At 36.1% G+C, this 22,870-nt stretch overlaps 3 protein-coding genes across 7 annotated transcripts; 2 read left to right on the top strand and 1 right to left on the bottom strand.

The window, feature by feature from the left end:
• The first annotated feature begins 360 nt into the window (after positions 1-360).
• Positions 361-7,197, top strand: LOC117682038 (uncharacterized). Its single transcript, XM_066067670.1, has 2 exons — positions 361-529; positions 989-7,197. The coding sequence occupies exon 2, from the start codon at positions 1,096-1,098 to the stop codon at positions 7,195-7,197; it is 6,102 nt and encodes a 2,033-aa protein (XP_065923742.1). The 5' UTR covers positions 361-529; positions 989-1,095.
• A 10,124-nt stretch (positions 7,198-17,321) lies between these two features.
• Positions 17,322-19,902, bottom strand: LOC105341087 (manganese-dependent ADP-ribose/CDP-alcohol diphosphatase). 5 transcript variants are annotated; one of them, XM_066066799.1, is made up of 4 exons: positions 19,778-19,858; positions 19,217-19,258; positions 18,108-18,782; positions 17,322-17,841 (listed from the first exon to the last, which is right to left on the bottom strand). In XM_066066799.1, the coding sequence occupies exons 3-4, from the start codon at positions 18,775-18,777 to the stop codon at positions 17,528-17,530; spliced, it is 984 nt and encodes a 327-aa protein (XP_065922871.1). In that variant the 5' UTR covers positions 18,778-18,782; positions 19,217-19,258; positions 19,778-19,858; the 3' UTR covers positions 17,322-17,527. The 5 variants fall into 5 exon arrangements, with proteins under 5 accessions (XP_065922871.1, XP_011445692.3, XP_065922870.1 ...); XM_011447390.4 differs by lacking the exon at positions 19,217-19,258 and having other exon boundaries at positions 19,778-19,902; XM_066066798.1 differs by lacking the exons at positions 19,217-19,258; positions 19,778-19,858 and adding an exon at positions 19,620-19,641.
• LOC105341088 (Rieske domain-containing protein) lies at positions 19,839-21,427 on the top strand. Its single transcript, XM_011447396.4, has 5 exons — positions 19,839-19,930; positions 20,397-20,523; positions 20,786-20,820; positions 20,916-20,996; positions 21,275-21,427. The coding sequence occupies exons 1-5, from the start codon at positions 19,913-19,915 to the stop codon at positions 21,425-21,427; spliced, it is 414 nt and encodes a 137-aa protein (XP_011445698.3). The 5' UTR covers positions 19,839-19,912.
• The last annotated feature ends 1,443 nt before the right edge of the window (positions 21,428-22,870 follow it).

The raw sequence follows: 22,870 nt of genomic DNA, 5'->3' as shown, positions 1-22,870 counted from the left end.
TGTGATTTTACGGGTTTCCAAAGTTGATTATGACGCAAATTCAGTAAGTTTTAAAGACTAACAAAACGGGCAACCTACTTACAAAAAAATATACATGTATATGCCATTCAGTGGTCTGCAACTTATATATGACCACAATATAGAAATATGAACGTATGTCTTGTTGAAGTCAGAAGCAACTTAAGTTATGGGACATTTTATTTACTCTAACTGAGCAAAGAAAGTTTTAGCTAGATATTGAACGCTTAATACACTGGCTGAAGCCCGCTGACTTTACAAAGACTTATAAATGATAATTACTGCGAGTTCTCTTCTGTCTTGTCTTGCACGGTGTGCTCGAAATAAGTAATTGGCTAACTGTATTGTTACAACATAGAGTTGTTCCCCTTTATTTTTCAGAAATTTCAATTCCGGATTGAATCCGTTACCATTTTGCATTTTAGTAACATTTCCGTATTTGTAATGTTCTACACGGCATGGCGCCCACTCCAATTTGCATATATTTTATGCTGTTATAGTCCCGCATAGAGTAAGTCTTGCACTATTACTGTTTTTCGTTGATCTGTGTTATATTCCGAGTGTCATAACGGTGTAGCTTTTTTGTAAAATGTGTTTAATTGTGCATAACGTGATTTCAGTGATTTGTATCTTAGTCTAAATTTAGTAACGGATGTTAGCTACAGAGTTAGGGTTCACATTTGGTTTCCCGCGTCTTACATAGTCAATCGAATATTTTATGTACGACTTGTTGTCAGTATTATCATCTTACTCATGTAACAATTATCTAGTCAATTTCTGTATACTCAAAGCAACCTTTGTATAGCAACATTTTCAGTAAGGTTGTACAGCAAATATTATAGTCAACGTCATGCTAGATTTGACTCATAAATGTTTCATACTTATAAAATGAACAGTTGTCAAATATGTCATAAAAGGATTAGAAACACATTGTAACCTTTCTAAATGTATGTTTATTTTTATTTTTCAGTTTCTTACTAGTCTACTAGTATATATACTATATGTATGCATATCAAGAAATAAAGCAGTGTCAGACCACAAGGCTTTACAGTAAGAAATCTGGTGCAATTCAGCATAATGTCACAGCCAACAGAGGATGACTTAACACCTACCATGTCCACTCCACAGTCCATGGAGCAAGAGCAAGAGCTTACAGACACATGTGAAGGGGTGACAACAAGAGAACACAGAACCTTGTCCGAAAAAGGATTGATGTTTTATCAGTCTCGAGTGGACCATCTATCAGCAAAACTAACAAGAGTTGGAAAAGATCTTGACAGTTTACTTAACACAACTATATGTGAGGAAACAGATATTGAACTACTATCAAAACGTTTATTTGAAGTCTATAAGACATATGAAAATTTAAGTTCTGATTTTCTGAACTTCCTCATCAGACACAACACAGACGACAGTGCACGCGAACAGGCAGGTCTTACGCTCATTAAAGCCACATATGCTCAACGTGTAGAACAATTTGTTAAGAAAATGGATAGTGTTCACAGAGTTCGCGAACCAAAAACAAAATCCAACAGCTTTAAATCTGCAAGATCTTCAAGCAAGTCATCAAGTGTGGCATCTCTCCTCGGACGACAACGAGCTAAGCGAGAAGCAGCCAAAGTAAAACTTATGTTTGCAGAACAAGAAGCTATGTTAAAGGCAAAGATGGACGTTCTGTCAGTCAGAAAAGAAGCTGCTGTAGCCGATGCGGAGTACCTTGGAATGAAAGAGGAATTAGATCTCTGGGATGAAGACTCCGTGTGTGATGATAACAACAACAGTGATATTCTCACCAAATACTTTTGTTCTCAACTTATGGAGAATGACAACACCGACACACAAACAGGAAGTGTTCCTCCTGTGTTCAGTGTACAACAGCACACTGACACCAAGACTGGTGCAACTACTAAGACGTGTACTAAGCGTGAAGATCAAGTTAGGCCATCCACAGAACCAACTCGACCACCAATCACAAGTTCGTTAAACGCATATGCTCCTACCTTTCAGCCAACAAACCACAGTAGCCCTGCACAGCCGAAACTATCACAAGTAAAATCATCACAACCAGCATCATCGCAGCCATCACAACCTTCACAGCCGGAAGCACCACAACCTGCATTACTCAGCGAGTTTGCTAACTACATGAATAAGAAAGATCTTCTGCGTTGGTCATTGGTCACCTTTGATGATCGTCCTGAAACTTATCAGTCATGGAAGGATAGCTTTGAGGTACTTACCCAAGAATTGAATGCCAATCCAAGAGAAGAACTGAATTTACTGATCCACTACCTGGGACCTGACTCTAGAAAACATGCTGTGAGCATACGAACTGCTAATCTAAACAACCCACAGAAAGCTCTAGAGAAGTTGTGGAGTCGCTTGGATGACCGATATGGAAGCCCAGTCCTACTTGAATCATCTATAAAATCAAGATTGTCAGAATTCCCAAAATTGACCGGTAAGGACAGCAAGAAACTATTTGAATTGGCAGATTTGTTAAGTGAAGTGCAGCTGCGGATGGAGGATCCTACCCTCAACCGATCCCTTGCATATCTAGATTCGTCCACTGGCATGCGCCCAATTGTTGCAAAACTTCCAATTAACTTGCAGGAGAAGTGGACGACACGTGCAACCAATTACAATTTACAAAACGGGGTGACATACCCACCATTTACCTACCTTGTACAATTCGTGACTGAAATGAGCCGTATCCGGAATGATCCCAGCTTTAATTATCAAGCAACATGCGAAACCAGTACCAACTGTTCAAATCGTTCAAACTTTGTGAATGATTTCCGACACAGAGACTCTTTTAAGAAAAACAATGTTCAGGTGAAGAAAACAGCTGTAAACACATCGCAAGAAGATTCCAATATCAACATGGGAAACAACTGTTTTTTACACGTGTCCCGGCATAAGCTCAATCAGTGTAAGACATTCCAAAAGCTGACTCTTAACGAACGTAAGAAACTTCTGAAAGACTACAACTTCTGTTTTAAATGTTGTGATTCAACCACACACACTTATACAGGTTGTAGTGCATTTGTGAAATGTGATATTTGTGGAAACAGAAATCATCCTGCAGCACTACACGTCAGTGACATGTCCACCAAGAGACCAGGTGTTACACGTAGGTCACATTATGGCGGGGAGGAATCCAACAAGTCAGACTGTACACCCAGATCACATTATGACGGGGAGGAATCCAGGACTAACCTGAGTTCATGTTGTACAGAACTGTGTGGCAAAGACTTTACAGGGAGGTCTTGTTCCAAGACTATTCTAGTCAGAGTATATCCCGTGAATCAGCCTGAAAAATCACTGAGTGTATACGCATTGATAGACGATCAGAGTACCCATACACTTGCCAGAACTGAATTGTTTGATGCTTTAGATATTCCAATGTCTTCAGTTACAACATACTCGTTGAAGTCATGTGCCGGCACCTTTCAACGAAGTGGGAGGCAGGCTTCTGGACTAGTGGTGGAGTCAAACAATGGTTCCTGTAGATTACTGCTGCCACGGGTTACAGAGTGCGAACAAATTCCAGAGGAGGAAAGTGAAATTCCAACACCAGATATTGTTAAATTTCATTCACACCTTAGTGGGGTAGATATTCCTCCGCTTAACCAAACAGCACAAGTTCTACTGTTGATTGGTCGAGATCTACCAGAGGCTCACCACATTGAAGATCAACGTACAGGACCACAAGGAACTCCTTTTGCCCAGAAGCTAGCCCTGGGATGGGTTCTCATCGGAAACGTTTGTCTTGGAAACCTCCATCCACCTGCTAGTGTGAACGTCTTGAAGACGACTGTGCATCAAAGTGGCAGAGTTAGTGTATTTGACAAATGTGAATACAATATATCACTCAAATTAGATGATGATCCCATTTTCAGACGCCAAGCAAACGACAATGATTTAGGACAATCTATTGAAGATAACCAATTCATTGAACTGATGGATAAAGCCTTCACCAAAAATTCAACCGGAAATTGGACTGCTCCGCTACCTTTCCGGGAAACCAGAGAAATCTTGCCAAACAACAGATCAATGGCATTGAAACGAGCACTCATGCTTCAAGGGAGCCTTCGTCGGAACACAACAAAACAAGAACACTTTGTGAGTTTCATGCAGGGCATCTTTGACTCTGGTCATGCCGAGATTGCGCCTCCTGTTCAACCCGGACAGGAGTGCTGGTACTTGCCCATATTTGGGGTGTACCACCCTAAGAAGAAGGACAAAATACGAGTGGTATTCGACTCTTCCTGCAAACACGATGGCATTTCCTTGAATGATGTGTTGATGTTGGGACCAGACTTAATGAATCGTCTTGATGGAGTGCTCATGAGATTCAGGAAGGAGCCCATAGCCGTGATTGCAGACATTCAGCAAATGTTTTTCTGTTTTCGTGTGGCAGAACCTCACCGAGATTACCTCCGTTTCTTCTGGCATCAAAACAACGACCCAGCGCAAGAACTTCTAGAGTACCGAATGTGCGTTCATGTGTTTGGCAACAGACCCTCCCCAGCAGTTGCCACATACGGCCTTCGACGTTGTGTAAGAGATGACTGTAGTGAAGTGGTGAAACAGTTTGTTACCAGAAATTTTTATGTTGATGATGGTTTGGCATCATTTCCCAGTGTGAGTGAAGCAGTTAATGTTCTAAAGCAAACACAGAAGACACTCCTGGAAGGTGGAAATTTGAAACTCCACAAGATTGCATCGAATAGTGAAGAAGTCATGCAACAGTTTTCAACTGCAGATCTAGCAAAATCCATGGAACAGCTTGATCTAGATCGAGATGATCTGCCTATACACCACAGCTTAGGTTTGAGTTGGGACCTTGCTACAGATACCTTCATCTACAAAGCCTCGGAGGAGCTGAAGCCATTCACCAAGAGAGGATTGCTGTCAACTGTAAATGGTTTATTTGATCCACTCGGCTTCATTGCGCCCATTATTCTAAATGGACGATTCATCATGAGACAAGCTTTCACTGGGATTGAAAGTTGGGATGATCCCTTACCTACAACTATCATGGGTGCATGGAAACTTTGGTTAGAACAACTCAAAAGACTTAATGGTGTGCATATTCCACGGTGGCTACTTTCTGTATCATACCAAATGTGCGTCCACAAGACACTTCACATCTTTTGCGATGCCTCTGAAAAGGCAGTGAGTGCCTGTGCCTACCTTCGGGGTGTGACTTCAGAGAAGATATCCGTAGGTTTCGTATTTGGGAAATGTAAAGTTGCACCAAAAAGTGGACATACGATTCCAAGATTGGAGCTTTGTGCGGCAGTCCTAGCTGTAGAGCTTGGGGAGATGCTATCTAGGGAGCTCGACCTTCCTTTAGAGGACATCAAGTATTACTCTGACAGCAAAGTGGTACTGGGGTATCTATCCAATGAACGCAGACGGTTCTATGTTTATGTATGCAACCGTGTATCCAGGATACGAAAGAGTTCCTCTCCACATCAGTGGAATTATGTAGCTACAGAAGAAAACCCGGCGGACCAGGGAACTCGTGGACTTTTGCCAGAACAACTTTGTGATAGTTTATGGTTAAATGGGCCAGACTTCCTCAGAGGAAACTTAAGAAATCCCAATAATGAGAAGTTCTTTTTGGTAGATCCAGATAAAGATACAGAGATACGGGCAGAGATAGTGACTCTAAAGACCATATCATCCAAGTCAACTTTAGGCATTTCTCGCTTTAACCGCTTTGGGAGTTGGTCGAGTCTAGTGCGTGCCATAACACTTATCAAGAGAAGACTCAGTAAGAAAGGAAATGAAATATCTCGTCTAGATTCAGAATTGTTGATCATCAAAGAGACTCAAAAACAGTTTTATCAGAAAGAAATAAATGCATTACATGCTGGTAGACCACTGCCAAGAGACAGCACAATTCTAGCTTTGTCTCCATACCTAGATGATGGCTTGCTGCGAGTTGGTGGACGTATCAATATATGTGACTTACCTGTCTGTGAAAAGACACCTATCCTGATACCTGGCCAGAGTCATATCGCTCGGCTATTAGTTCGCCATCATCATGAGAAAATTTACCATCAAGGGCGTCATCTTACAGAAGGTGCTATAAGGAGTGAAGGACTATGGATTACTGGAGGGAAACGCCTAGTGTCATCTATCATTCATCATTGTGTTACGTGCCGCAAGATGAGAGGAAAGCCACTTAATCAGAAGATGGCAGATCTTCCTAAAGACCGACTCACAAAGTCACCACCCTTCACCTTTGTAGGGGTAGATGTGTTTGGACCCTGGACTATCATCACAAGACGTACAAGAGGGGGCAGCGCACATTCAAAACGCTGGGCTGTATTATTCACTTGTCTGTACAGCAGAGCGGTCCACATTGAGGTCATTGAGGAAATGACCTCTTCCTCATTCATTAACGCCATGAGACGGTTCATTGCAATGCGTGGTGCAGTTTCAGAATTTAGATCAGATAGAGGAACAAACTTTGTGGGGGCTGCTTCAGAGTTAAACATGAACATAGTGAATGTCGAAGACAGCAGAATGAGGGCATTTCTGGAGGACAAGCGCATTGTCTGGAAGTTTAATCCTCCGCATGCATCACATTTTGGCGGCAGTTGGGAAAGGATGATCGGCATTGCGCGTCGCATCCTTGACGCAATGCTTATGGATACCAAACACGGGAAACTGACACATGAGGTGTTGACGACCTTTATGGCAGAGGTCATGGCTATAATGAATTCAAGACCATTAGTACCTGTATCCAGTGATGTTGAAGCACCATTCATCCTATCACCGCAGATGCTGCTGACACAAAAGACCCAGGAAGTACCTACTGAATTTAAAGATCTTGATGTGAAAGACATGTACCGCAGTCAATGGAAAATGGTCCAGGTCATGGCGAACACCTTCTGGAAGCGCTGGAAAAGTGAGTTCCTTTCCACCCTGCAGCCTCGTCAGAAGTGGCTAGTTTCGACAGACAACCTTAAAGAAGGAGATGTTGTTTTACTCCACGACAAAGAAAGTGCACGTACTGATTGGCCTGTTGGTGTCGTGAACCGCATATTCCCGAGTAACTCTGATGGTCTGGTACGTAAAATCGAAGTGCGTATTCTTAAGGATGGAAAGCCATGCCTTTACATCAGACCGGCGACGGAAGTGATTTCATTGCTGACAGTGTGAACTATATAACAGAAACTTGTTTTTTGTGTGAAAATAATGTTCAGTTTATACATTTGTTTGCTACATACAAGTAGTGTTTACTGTGAAAATTTTTTTCTTCATTGTAAGGTTTTTTTTTTTTTTAGGGTGATAAAATCAGACGGGGAGTGTATTGTTACAACATAGAGTTGTTCCCCTTTATTTTTCAGAAATTTCAATTCCGGATTGAATCCGTTACCATTTTGCATTTTAGTAACATTTCCGTATTTGTAATGTTCTACACGGCATGGCGCCCACTCCAATTTGCATATATTTTATGCTGTTATAGTCCCGCATAGAGTAAGTCTTGCACTATTACTGTTTTTCGTTGATCTGTGTTATATTCCGAGTGTCATAACGGTGTAGCTTTTTTGTAAAATGTGTTTAATTGTGCATAACGTGATTTCAGTGATTTGTATCTTAGTCTAAATTTAGTAACGGATGTTAGCTACAGAGTTAGGGTTCACATTTGGTTTCCCGCGTCTTACATAGTCAATCGAATATTTTATGTACGACTTGTTGTCAGTATTATCATCTTACTCATGTAACAATTATCTAGTCAATTTCTGTATACTCAAAGCAACCTTTGTATAGCAACATTTTCAGTAAGGTTGTACAGCAAATATTATAGTCAACGTCATGCTAGATTTGACTCATAAATGTTTCATACTTATAAAATGAACAGTTGTCAAATATGTCATAAAAGGATTAGAAACACATTGTAACCTTTCTAAATGTATGTTTATTTTTATTTTTCAGTTTCTTACTAGTCTACTAGTATATATACTATATGTATGCATATCAAGAAATAAAGCAGTGTCAGACCACAAGGCTTTACACTAACTATAAGGGAGTTACCTTCTACCTAGTATTTTCTATCCAAACATTGGTGTGCTCAAAAAAGCCAGCAAATATATGAAGGAAGGTAAAAAAATTCATACGTTGTAAAAAGAGTAAGTGTCCCTGAATGTTTGACTTAAAATATCCCACTCCTCAATGTTCTTGTATCAAGAATTTCTTGAGAAGTATACCATTGAAATCTGTAGACAAAACACTCTTAAAAATACAATTATAATGGGGGGGGGGGGGTCAGTGTTCATCCCTCTGAGTTATGGCCAATTTAATTTGACCTTTTTGCACCTAAAATGCGATTTTAGCCTGATAAGGATTTGTTGTCAATATTTTTGATTAAGGCAACTTTTTCTTGAAATATTGTTTTTAATTATGTACAATGGTCACTCTGAATAGAGCGAATAGAAAAAATTTGTACGAAGCAGCATAAATTTTTGTGTGACGTTTTTGCACTTAAATAGAGAATTTCTATAATAGTTACAATTTGATTTAAAATAAAAACATTTTGAATATCAAGAGTTTTATAAGGTCAATCCAGATTGCCTAGATATGTATTCAGTGTTGTTTTGACATAATAAAACAAGGTAGTCAATGATGTCAAATTTTAGATATATGGCTTCAAAGGTAAAATTCTCGCTAAATTTGGCTTAAAAAATTTAGACATTTTTTATACATCTGCATAATTTTATGCTAAACGTCTAAACTCTCTCAAAATTTAGTTTTGTACAAGTCACACAGAACCTATAGAACAATTGTTAAAAATGTGAATAGTGTATAAGGTATAATTAAAAGAAAAGTATATTGAAAATTCATAAAATTGCTTGTTTCTCTCATTTTCGACTAAAAAACCTTTTGCACGAGAAACTAGTTCCCCCAAAAACGTATTTGTTTCTTGAATTCAAATGGATTTTTTGTATGCATGTTGTCTAATTGTCCCCCGCCGCAACGCGGTGCGGGGACATAGAAATGCCGGGCGTCCGTCCGTGCGTCCGTGTGTCCGTGCGTCCGTGCGTCCGTGTGTCCGTCCGTCACACTTTTTTGTAAGCGCTCTCATGCCTACAAATTTTGATGGATTTTCATTAAATTTATACCAAATGTTTATACCACTATTACCTTGGTCAAGTTCGAAAATCAGCATTGGTCGATACTTTTTGTTGGAGTTATGGGACTTTGACCACAATAATGACTCCGTTTTATCCAAAAATTGACCTTGTAAGCGCTCTCATGCCTACAAATTTTGATGGATTTTCATTAAATTTATATCAAATGTTTATACCACTATTACCTTGGTCAACTTTGAAAATCAGCATTGGTCGATACTTTTTGTTGGAGTTATGGGACTTTGACCACAATAATGACTCCGTTTTATCAAAAAATTGACCTTGTAAGCGCTCTCATGCCTACAAATTTTGACGGATTTTCATTAAATTTATACCAAATGTTTATACCACTAATACCTTGGTCAAGTTCCTAAATAAGCCTTTGTCGATACTGCTTGACCGGCGGGGGACCCAGGAATTCTATTCTTGTTATAAAATGATAATCTTTCTGTGAGGTTTAAATTGATAAAATCATATTCCTTTAAAATATAATTAACATATGCGAAATGAAATCAAAACGTGAGGAGTGAGATACCTTAAGGTGTATCATTCCTCTGCTATAAATTTTACCATATATATTTTTTTATTTTCGTTTTGATTTTCATTAAAGTTAATACCAAGAGATTCCAATGAAACAAAGTTAAAGTGATGAAGCGCTGCTAGATTTCTCAATATTTGATAATGTGTGCAATCATGTTATGAAGGTAATTAGACATAGTGATTAAAAAAACCTAAATTTCACCATCGCAACATAAAGTTAATGATATTAAATGCATATCAAAATAATATTTATTTATATACAATCTCAAATCATCTTACAAAACATAGTGAAGCGCTGATTTTTAGTTCAGAATAGCACTTTGTTTTATAGGTTTGTAACAAAAACTGCTTCAATCAGCAAGAGTTATCTTTCTATATCACGAACTATTGAAGGTTTTACATACAGGTTTTACATATAGAATATGATAAATTACCATAATTTCTAATTTTTCTGTTTTTATATTTGGATAAGATAATAGTAAATGGATCCATGTGTTGTAGAATGAAAAAAGTTCAAATCAGAGCTTTTTGTTATAAAACATAAGGGATCAAATGAATGATAATCTCAATATAGGGATATATTATCTTGAATAAAATGTGATGTTGTTCGTTTTTTTTTTAAATTTTGTTTTCCCATATCTGTTCTTTTTTAATAGAAAAGCTTGAATCAGTTTTAAACATTTGAAATGTTATTAGTTTCAGATGATGATAACTAGGTCTAGAGTTTGCAATTGTCTTAATATGTTTTCCCAATTATAATTCATTTACCTTTGTGAACAAGCTACCGGTATTAAGAGAGAAATAAAAATTGTCCATCTAAAGATTCTCTGGCCTAAACCATCAAACAAGTATTGTTCGTGTACTGTATTTGTACCTATAATTTAGGTATAATGGAAAAACACAACAACAGCAATGCATTGGCGGATGGGAGAAGAGGGAGGGGTATAGATATTACCTCATAAAAATTCGATCAATATGATTACTTTAAATTTCTTGTAATTTTTGGTAGAACATTTCTAACTTTTTTGCCCCCCCCCCCCCCCCCCCCCCCCCCTGTAAAAGTTGGGGTTCAGTTCGTTCCGTTCAAATTTCTTTTAATATTTGAATTTAAATAATTGTCCCCTTCCAGCATAAAATGGAGTCCAGTACCGCCTCCCTTGTTGCTACATGCCTTAATAATTGTGAGTTATCAGAAACAAAGTGAGAATATTTTCTACAGAAGTTATCTATCTTATCAGAGCGACATTCAACCTTAAGAAAAAAGGATATGATTGGATAAAACAAATCATTGTCAACTGTCTCCATTTTATATTGATACATTAAGTCTATGCATATACATGTATTTGGTACATTTCCTGAAAAGCATATAAGTTAATTGTCTTAGAGGTGTATCGACCGAACGGATTGCTGTCGATTGCTTCTATCATACCGACAAAGGTAACTGGTGAATTCCTGCATTGTCTTGAGCGTATTCACCATCATGATCATAGCCGCTACTTTAGCATAACATGCTATTTTGATAGAAAAACCTGCAAAACGTCATCAAATTACGCATGTGCACTGCTTTCGTAAATCGGGAGGTGGAATGAAAAATGTTAAACATATCTTCTCATTAGAACTTTCCATATTCATGTTTATTTAATATAGTATATTAATGATATTTTATGCATACTAGAGTAGCTTTGGATATTTGGAAAGCTAGTGCATGTAGAATGGTATGGCATGGAAACCAAACAAAAGAAGTACTTTTCATATGAGACTAGTTTAATATCATTCAAAGTTTAGCAGCCTTACTAATTTCCCTTTTAAAGCAATATGAGCTGTATTTTTTAGAATTTTATTTTGCTGCAAACTCCTGCTAGTATGATAAGTCTGCATATAACTTGAACTTTTATGATCAATAATATTTGAAAAAAAACCCATTAATTTTTGTCAAAGGAAATATTTCTCTTCTAAGGAATATATAGCAAATCAATTTTTGTACAGGACGACAATAATTCAATTTTGCTCTAAAAATGCTTCTTAAAAGCCTTTTCCACAAAAATATTGCTAACCGAAATTTAAGAACCATGATATTTTTGTCATTTTAGTAGAAAAGTACATTTTAGTAAAAAAAAAATCAACATGAAAAACGCAGCTCATATTGCTTTAAGTGTTGTAATATCTTTATATTTACATTATTTAAGAATTAATTTATGAATATTAAAAATACATGAAGTTGCCGATATCTATGACATTGTGTTCATTACTCTTGCCTGAATAAGCCCGTGAACCTGCCTCGTGGAATATCCGCCATTGTACTTTACTATCCTCGTATTCAACCCAACCAGAAACTCTGAACTCTTCCATGTGTCGTTCTTCAAGAGCCTTTCATGCTTGGTAAAAATATCCTTAAGAGTTATTTACCCCAAGTAGACTGACTTCGTAACAGTCCAACGCCACTAAGCGGAGTTTGGGATGAAGGACAACGGAGAAGTAAAAACATCCGGGTTTCGGGATCAGGTCAGAAGTCAACAAAATTGTACCGTTTTGATCAGGACCATTTCGCCATTTCAGCAATTTATTTACCGAGTGTTTGTCAGCCCTCCAAAATTATGACGCATATACAAGATTTGTTTCTGATTCATTTGCCTTTGTCAATCAAAAATCAAAATCATGCGAAATCACATCTTTTCCTTTGGTTGTTCAAATGTTTATCATATAATGACGGATTTCTGGTTCCGATCTTAACTCACCTTTACACATGCTTATCTCATGTCGAAATGCGATCGTATATGAAATTGTGGGTTTTCTTAACAAGCCTAGCCTTTTTTACCTATGTTTTCTGCTTTAATGCTCATATAACCAAATACAAGCCTGATAACCTTTGAGCTAACTGATCGCTAATGAAATAGTGCTATGTTCATGTTCCTAGACAGTGAAAAGAAAACTTAGCAAGCCTCAAACATGCCTCGGACCATAAAAGGATACACAAGAAAACACTTTATATTCTTGATTTTAGTGGGCAGAAAACATAATGCATATGAAAAGCTACCTTTATATTTCTTTCCAAGGTGTCCAAAAGCTAAACGGTCTCCGATCCGCAACCATGTTCGATAACTATAAATTATCCAGATTATTGGTATTCGTACCTTAAATTTACCTTTTATATACAATTAGCAGTTTTAATTAATCGTATAGTGTTAATATTACGATCTACTATTCAATGAAATGGTTGGCTTTGTGGTTCCACTGAGATCGAATTCATATAACTAAAGGAGTTTGAGCCACCAATGCATCGATACAACTTTTTTTTTAAATTTGATCTCAACTTGTATATATATTTCATTTTATTAATCGTTGGAAAATTTGCAATAACTTAAATTTGTAAAATCCATGTATATCATTAATAAATTATTATTTTTTATTGCATTCCACTTATAAAGTTTCAAGGACAAATAGCATTTTATGATGAAAAAAAATACTTTGAACCTGAAGGACGGGGAACCTTGATATTAGTTTTTTGTTAAGTTATCTGGGGAAAAAAATGTACCGATCATCTTTCAGAAAACACTTTAAAAATGAGTAAAAATTGTATTTTATTCATCGTTGGAAATTTTGCAATAACTTAAATATGTAAAATGCATGTATATCATTGATCAATTTTTTTATTGCATCCCACTTAAAAAGTTTCAAGGACAAATAGAATTTAATGATGAAAAAAAATACTTTGAACCTGAAGGACGGACAACCTTAATATTAGTTTTTTGATAAGTTTTTTTTTTATTTGCAATTTTTTGTAATTACATTTTTCACATTCATACATACACAAACACACCATAGATCATAAGTAATTATACTATAAAGTTGATACAATCAAGGGAAAAAAACTATATTACTTCTGCTCTAGATCTTGTATATATACAGAAAAGATTTTTCCATTCAGACCATATTGTAATATGTTTATAAAAAGAAGAATTTCTAATTGCTAGACAACTTTTAATTTCATATCTAAAATGTAAATGACACATTAGTCCAGCAATGTTTGGGTTTTTTTTTATTACAAAGACATTGAAAAATATACTGTTTGGTAAATAAAATTAAAAAGTTAATGACTAAATTTGACTTTGAGAGAGGAGCCTCTCTGAATAATATATTGATTACATTAAAACCAACTCTCTTTGAGACAGTATTGTAAATATGCATACTCAAAATATTCCAGATAGCAAGTTCAGTGGGACAAGATGTGAAAATATGTTCAATGGTTTCAACTTCACTCTTGCAGAAAGTACATGTGTCATTATCAACTAATTTTAGCTTTTTCAAGTAAGCTTTAACTGGAAGAAGTCTATGTAATGTTCTATATTGTAACCATTGTATAGAAGAGTCTTTGACCTTGAAACATATTTTAAACACATCCTGTAAAATTAATTCATGATATCCTCTTTTTACAATAGTGGAATTCCATCTTCTAATTGATGTTGGTAAAATGCCTACTGTATTAGTATTAATTAGTTTGTGAATATGCTTGGTACATTTCTTATATAAAAGATTTTCAACACAATGATAAGGAACAAAAGGACCAATGATATGGCTGTAGGTTTCCTTACAGAACTTTAAACCTTTTACAAACTTTGCTACAGCGGTTTTTTTTTGATAAGTTATCTGGGGAAAAAAATATACCGATCATCTTTCAGAAAACACTATAAAAAATACATGCTTATATACCTTTTATACATAGAGATAAATCGTTTATAGGTTTTTTAGTAAACAATATAGATGTACACGTATTTCATTACTTATTTGAAGTTTAACTCTAGGTTTCTCTTATTACACTATATCAAAAACTGTGTGCACACTTACAGGATGACTGCTGTCACGAACATGTTTTACACGAACAGCTGGGTGTATCCCGAATATCACTTTGCTTCTAACGAACAAAATTTGAAATTCTAACTTACTAAAAGGATTGGAATACATGCGATTTTTCCCAATAGGACTCGGAAAGAGGTTGCTCAGTTGCAGATGATGTTTTATGAATCATTGTGAACGAACTTAGAAATCAGGCTCCTTTGCACTTCGAGGGACTGACCAGGCAAATAATGATCAGAAATGTCTTTCAAACAAGCTTCTTCTAGGACAAGTCCTCCGATACTGATTAGGATCGTAGGACTTGTCCTAGAAGAAGCTTGTTTGAAAGACATTTCTGATCATTATTGGCTGGTCAGATACGACTTCGTGCGGAAGATGTTGCACAAATTGATAGGTATCCACGCCTGAAAAAAGCAGGAGTGTTTGAGATGAATTCCGGAGCATGTTTTATTAATAAAAAGCCTTTACAAGAACAAGTTTTCAAATCTCTAATGGATAAAGCACTTTACGTTCAGTCATTGGTTCCAAAAGATATAGCTACGAACACTTATTACGTTACAAGAGGATCCCGACCACCTACAATGGACTTGAAAATTGAAGACAACGTGTTTGGATATGTAAACGTTGATTTTGTTCCTGGCTTTGTTCTGGATAACGAAGAAATATCTATCCCTGGCGCCGCCTTGTCATCATATGAAGACAAACCTGTAATCTTCCCAAGGTATGGCCTTATGAAATGGGTTAACAAAGAAAATAAAAATATCGATGAAACTGACAAAAATTTCATATGGCGAAGTTGTTCGTCGTCATATGAAAGATTCATGTTCGATCTATGCGTTGTCAGCGAGGAAATATGCTACATCAGAACGGCGCGTCGCGTTATGAAAACCTTGGTACATATGCTGAGACAGCGCCAAAACCAGCCGGCAATGCTGCTGTCGTCATACCATCTGAAAACCGTCGCCATGTACTGCATCCTTCTGCTAACCGTGCCTACGAAGCTGACATCACCAGGTTATCGCCTCAGTGGCGTCCGCGAGGCTTTGGTATACTTTCGGTCAATTTTGAAGTCAGCACTAGAAAAAGAAGTTCTGACAGATTTTTTCCTCGGAAAGGAACACCTGGATAAAATCTTTCCGGGATCGTATTTCTCGAAAATTCGCATCAAATACAACTTATTTAATAAAGAATCTCCAGAGCTTGTAAAGGCGGCGAAAACCCGTTTTTTTTTTTTATTTGAAAACGTTCTTGCTGGATGTTTTGATGCTTGGAATTTAAACCCTAAAGTTTTGAACTTTTTTGAGACAAGACTCGACGATTTAAGAACAAACAGTGGCGGTTAAGTTTGAAAAGATTTCAGTATATTTGTACATAACGATAATCTAGTGGTCACTTATTATATATGATTAAAAAGTTTAAACATATAATTACTACAAATATATATGTTCAACATAATTATGTTTTTAGTCTGTCCTATGTTTAACATATTTTTCAAACTTATGTTTACAATTTTTGTTTACCAACATATATGTTTAAAATACTGTGAAAAATTCCTATGCTCAACGTATGTTCAACATACATGTATTATGTTACTCGAAACATATGTTGAACATATGTTGCAATATATGCGTAGAGTTGTCATTTGTATCCTGTAGTCAGTGGACCATGTTAATGCATGTAAATTCAGTTTGGCGTAATCCCTTTGTATGTATTATGATTTGCTTTTAACTTGCATTCCTGTTTGAAAAGCAAAATTGTTCAGGTTCATAAACATAACCGTGTTATGGTATTTATAATAATGCAACTGTTTCATCGTATTATAGTTTGACCCATTATAAAAATCATAAAATAAATGAACATTTTGCTCTTTTGTAGGCTGGTACATGTACAAGTAAATATGTATTTGCAAATATGAGTATCATATGATGACACAACGACAAATATCCACTCATTTCGATCAGAGTAAACGGGATTATTTATTCGCGAATATTGTTTTTTATTAAGCTCATTCTAACTGTAAGAATGGCTTGATGACATCACACGATATATGACGTGGAATCAAACCAATAACCTAGAAAGTTGCAAGTCATTTTACATGTATCAATTGATGTTAGCGACGCAAAATCACTGAGTAAATTTAAAAGATACTAACTGACCAACGAAATGAACGCGCATCTTATGATATCAACTACTTATATTTACATTTTCCAGTGTCTTTGCCTTTCACTACGTATCGATTTTGTACTGTATAACCCATAATACAAATCATAATGACGCCGAATTGAGGCGCCAGTGGGGTTTGCTTATTTATATTTAAATATTTAATCGTACGATGGCTTAAAATTATATAAATATAAGGAATAAGGAATCATTCTTATAATATTATGAGGTGATAATTTCGGTCGGGGCGTGATCAAATAGTAGTACACTGTGCTGAGACTTATAGCTATAGGTGACCATGGAGTAGAATTACGAACGTGCGTCTTGTTTACGTCAGAACCTTCCAAAATTTTATGTGGCATTATGTTAACTCAGTTTTCAAGGTTTGAGCAAACAAAGGTAGGTTTTGCACCTTAAAGAAATTGAACGCTTGATGCACCGGATGAGGGCCACTGAATTTATCAAGACCAATAAATAATTTTTATTGCGACTCTTTATTTTTTTTTTTTTTTGCTCAAAGTGCTTGAAATAAGGAATGGCGTAATATTTTGTATGTGAGCGTTGGAGTGCTCAAAAACGCAAATTTATGAAGTAAAATAAGTCTTTTATAGAAACAACAGAGTTAAGTTTATTTTTTCTCATTGGAATGAACAATCGTAAAAATGTTAAAAATCTGATAAAAATACATGCAGCACTTGGTAAAAATAATCATACTTTGTAAAAAGAGTTAGTTTCCCCTGAATACAAATGTTAAGTTAATTTGACTTGTGGCTTTGAAAATGTATCTGATTGGATAAAACAAATCATCATTAACTGTCTCCACTTCCTATTGGATACTTCAAGTCCATACATATATCGGGTACATTTCCATTTCCGTAGAGCATAAGCTGGCTGTCATAGAGATGTGCTGTACCAAACGGGTTGTTGTCGATGGCTTCTATCACTCCGGCAAATGTGATATGGTGAATTCCAGCACTATCTTGAGCGTATCCACCATCATGATCATGGCCGCTACAATAGCATAATACGCTGTCTTCGTGGGAGCTCAGAACTTGCAAAACGTCGTCAAAGTTCCATAGTAAGTTTGCCGCGTGCGCGCTGCTTTCCAACACAGGGAGGTGGCCTGAAAAATGTACACCATATCTTATAATGGCTCTCTTTAAACATAGTTAAGAATTTGTATTTTATGCAATCCAGGGTTACTATCAATATTTGGCAATTAATCTTTGTATAAGACACGTAAACCGATGCAGAAAAAAACCCGCTAAGTTATTGTACAAGTTATATCTTAAAAAGATAAAAAAAAATCTTACATATTATTTTTTTCATGTATTTTTTTTTAAATATTTCATGGCAAGTTAAATAAAATAATAAAATTCATGACGTTACCGATAACTATAACATTCTGCTTCTTTCTTCTAGCCTCTGCCAGCTCTTGGTCTAGCCACTGGACCTGTCTCGTGGAACACCCACCGTTGTACTTCACGAACCTCGTATCCATGCCAACCAGACCCTCTGGACTGTTCCACGTGTCGTTCTTGTTTATGGCACCCAGAGTCTTCCATGCCTGGTCGTAATATTTGTAAGAGTTGTCCACCCCTAGTAAGCTGACTTCGTAACAGTCCAGGGCCACTAGGAGGAGTTTGGGATGAAGGACAACGGAGTAGTAAGCACTGTCGGGTGGGGAGCTACATCCGGGGCTTGGGGCCAGGTCAGAGGTCAACAAAACCTTCCGCTCGAAATTGTACAGTTCGTGATTTCCCCATACATGATACACGTTCCCCTGAAGTTCATTGAATTGATTTAGTACTCTTTGCAGACATTTTTCAGATTGTTTCTCTGGACGACATTTACCGTCAATGATGTCGCCTAGTTGTAGAACGCAATCAACTTTCGCCTGCTTCCAATGTTGAACGGCTTCCTTCAACAGCGTCAGTGATTTACGGTAGAATCTTTCGCTTGTTCTGCTAAAATTGAATCCATTTTCTGAATCTGCGTATTGTACGTCTGCTATAAGACCAAACTTGAAGTGGGGAATGCGCCCAGAGACGTCCGCCATAGCAGCTGAAAAATTGCACATATCGTTTATAGACTCCAATTTCAATGAAAAAAGAAATGTATAAACCAGAAAGATGATCTAAAACAATATGCCCGATATCATACATATTCTTTGACTTACAAATAATATGCGTCATTCCAACGTGTAAAGCATAATTATTCAAACGTTGAGATAATGTAAACAAACGAACAACAATAAAAAATTTGTTCGTGTTCGATGTGAATTCAAATTATAGCGGTATTTTCTTAACCTACTTTATATGCGTGTTTTATTCATTGAAGGCTTTATGACAACTATGCTTGATCAATAATAGGTTGTAATAATAATTGAATATATAAGTCGTATTAATAATAAGTTATGAAAGTTCTTGAAGTGCATTAAAAAATATTATTCCCTACCTCGGCGTTATTCAGTTTATCAGCTTAAAATGTTGAGTTACCTGTATATTTATATAGAACTCGACCTTAAATATCCAAAGTAGCTGTAATTAAGGTATTATAAACATGAGTGATAAATTGATAATTGAAGACTCCCAGCGATGATTATGTGTCAATCAACTCAATCGATAACTAATAATTATGGTAATTATTGAAAATCAATACATTTTAAAGAGTAATTATATGTGAACAAATTATGACAGATAAAGATTTTAATAGTTAATGTGTTATACGAAATAAAAACTTACATGTATATGTTAACAAATACTAAAGATAACAACTTACTGTACAACGTTAGAATGAGCAACGATTTGGCATTGTGGTGAAATAACAATAGGCTATTTATAGATAACAATGTTCTAAACATAGAAATGACTTGAGTTACTTGAAAATCTGAATACTCACGAAACATGCAATAGTTTTGCAATAGATAAAAGTATAACTTCCAGTTTGCTTGTGTATAGGCCGGTATCTAATATAAACTTTTTTTCAAGTTTTACGAACATTATAACGACATTCATACATGGTTTCTGATAAAGAAATAACAAAGGAGTGAAACTTACAAAACTTGGTTGTCTTTCTGTAGATAAAACGAGCTAAAAGTAAAAAGTTACGGCACACATTCATCTACCGTGTACATTGTAGTTAACATGAATTATTCCCCTTGTGGGAACTCTTATTTGTCCATGTAAACAAAAATGACGAAAGAAGGACAGGTAGGTAATCAGAGCTTTTAATACTAATGTAATATAGCTAGTATCTCATTCTGTAGTGTTGATATGTATGAATGTTAGGTGAAATATGAATTGGCAAACTGAAAAAAAGGCCCCAGAGACAGAGAGAGAGAGAGAGAGAGAGAGAGAGAGAGAGAATTAAATTTTACCGTAGTAAAGTTCGAAATTAATACTATATTTAGTGTAAAGCCAAGTTTAAGATTCACAGGTTCATTGGGAGGCAACCCTTTTCTTTCCCGTGAGCCCCCACCCTTTCCATTAATCTATACAGAACTGGACATGCAATACCCCTACCCGTCCCCTTCTGTAGAATAAAGAGAATGCTTCTGATAGATCTGCCTTTTGTGTATTCTACCCTCATATCATATGTACAAAATTAATTTTGTCTATCTTCATATCATATGATACCATACAAATAATCTATAATTTATTATATTTTTTTTCTCAGGAATGGTTTGTTTGCAGAATTGATGAATTTGACCAAAATTCCAAGAAAAGGTTTCAGGTACAAGACAGAGACAGTGTGATCATAAGAAGAGGAGAAAAATTCTTTGCTCTTGACAGTTTTTGTTACCGTATGTGCTATATGTATGGTTTTCATTTACTGGTATTTAAAAGAAATTTTAAAGTGGTGTTAAAATGGATTTAGAAGCATGCCCTCAAGAGTGACAATTTATATGATAGACGGCTATGCAAATCAACATCCTGTTAGCTACATACCCAAGGATGTGAAAAAAATAAATGTTAAAGAAAATTTCAATACATTGTACCTCCATTGAATAAATCTATGACGTATAATACAAGTTTTTATACCTAGCATTCTTTTTTTTATTCCAGATGCTGGAGGTCCTTTGTTTATGGGGGACATTGAGGTAAATTAAAAGTTTTATAAAACTGTTTTTACTTCATATACAATTCAGTTAGCCAAATTCAATGAAACTAGACATGATTTATCATTACTTTACAGGACTTCAATGGTCTTTCTTGTTTAGTTTGTCCATGGCACCATTACAAAGTTCACATTGAGACTGGAAACATGGTGTACCAGGTACTCTCATAAGTTTTTCTTTAGTACTGAAAGTACTATGCAGTTGTTTTTTGGTACTCTAAGTACTATGTAGTTGATTGGGACATATCACATCCCAGTAATATAGAAAAACTATTGTGATATCCACTGGATTTTCAAGTGAACATGATTTTTCAAGTTATTTTTATAGCATATTCAGAGTATATAATTTCATAGTGATATCCACTCGACATCCTGATGAACGTGAATAATACTATGGTTTAATTATATAAACTCTTACTATTTTTACTCTCCTACAGTCTATTGACCCTCATAATCCAAAGAACCCCCCCGTGTGGAAGAATAGCGGACAGAAGCAGAGAGTGCATCGTGTGACAGTGCGTGACGACAGCCTCTTTGTCACTTTCTCGGACTGTACCGGCGACCTCCAATCAGACCAGTATAATAGCTGACCTGCATGTTCACACCAAAATGAAAATGCATCTGTGAAAGAGAGATTATCCAAAACTCTCAACCATGCATCTATGCATTAATGAACGAAAAAGAATATCGGATTCCATAATTCTGAACCATGCATTTGTGCATTAATGATCGAGAGAAAGGGAATATTCATAATTCTCAACCATGCATCTATGAATGAAAGAGGATATCTATGATTTTCAACCATGCAACTATGCATTAATGAGGAAAAGGAAATATGTCCATAATTCTCAACCAACTTATAATGCATAATTGTTCAACCAGCGCCATTTATTATGCAGATGCATTATGACAGAGATTGAATAACAATTCAATGTTCTGCTTTATGAGCAAAGACAACAACGACCGAAAGCAGTGTGAACTATCAGCTATGATACGTACAAGCATTAAAACTCTTCCAAAAAATCGTGTCAATTTTTACCATAAAAAATTAGGAGGTGGTAATTGTGGCAATATCTTAAGACACAACCCACTCTTGCCAACTTTGCTAAAGCTTGGTATTATAAGACTAGGAAAGTAAGTGTTTTCTCTGGGGTATCATGAAAACACATTATTATTTTTATCTTTCAAAATGTTCATCTCTTCCTTTTTCATAAAAGCTTAAAATTCATTTAGCAAAGCCTGCATGTCAGCTGGCAAGAGTGGATTTTTTTTTGCTGAATCCAGCTGGGGTTTATAATTTAGAATAGAGAGAAAGCCTGTGTAGGGATTCCCCGCGATGATAACCGGTATATATCATGTTTTCTCAATTTTGAATACCAGTACATGTACATATGTTTTTCTCTTTTCGAAATGTTTTCATCTATCTTATGTCTCAATTTCATTATCCAATACAAGTCTCATTTTGCAAAACATGTTGACTGCTAGTTAACAGGAGTGGGTGTTCTTTTTTATGGAAATGGAATGTCATTATGTAACGGCTAATGTTCATTAAAAAGACATCAGCCTGCATCCACGTTCTAGCCAAAGCAGTCTTCTGTATATATTGTTCAGTCCTTTACAAAATGTTGAAAATAGATCAGTAAAGCAGCTTATACTCAGAAGCACATGGCTCAGTGGTCAAAGGTGTTGGGCCTGCAGTATAACCCAAAGGTTGCTTTTTTAAACCCTGCTCTGGTCACTTGATGTTGTGCCCTTAGACAAATTAGCACTTTATCTACATTGTCTCAGTCCACCCAGCTGAAATTGGGTACCAGCATTAACTATGAGTCAATCTTTGATGGACTCATGTCTATCCAGGGGGAGTCAATGACTCATTCGCTTAGCTTCACGGAAAACACAGTGCCGGCCTTATGTTCCTTCATGGCTCAGAGAAGGATTTAACTTTAACTAAGCTTATACTGTATCAATTTACAAGACCATGTTTGCAATACATTTCAGAAATCTTTAAATTTTTTTTAAAATTATCTGATAAA

The sequence above is a fragment of the Magallana gigas genome, chromosome 7 (genome assembly GCF_963853765.1).
Source record: "Magallana gigas chromosome 7, xbMagGiga1.1, whole genome shotgun sequence".
Taxonomy (NCBI): Eukaryota; Metazoa; Mollusca; class Bivalvia; order Ostreida; family Ostreidae; genus Magallana; species Magallana gigas.
The sequence above is the reverse complement of the archived record's forward strand: the minus strand, read 5'-3'. Positions and strand labels throughout refer to the sequence as shown.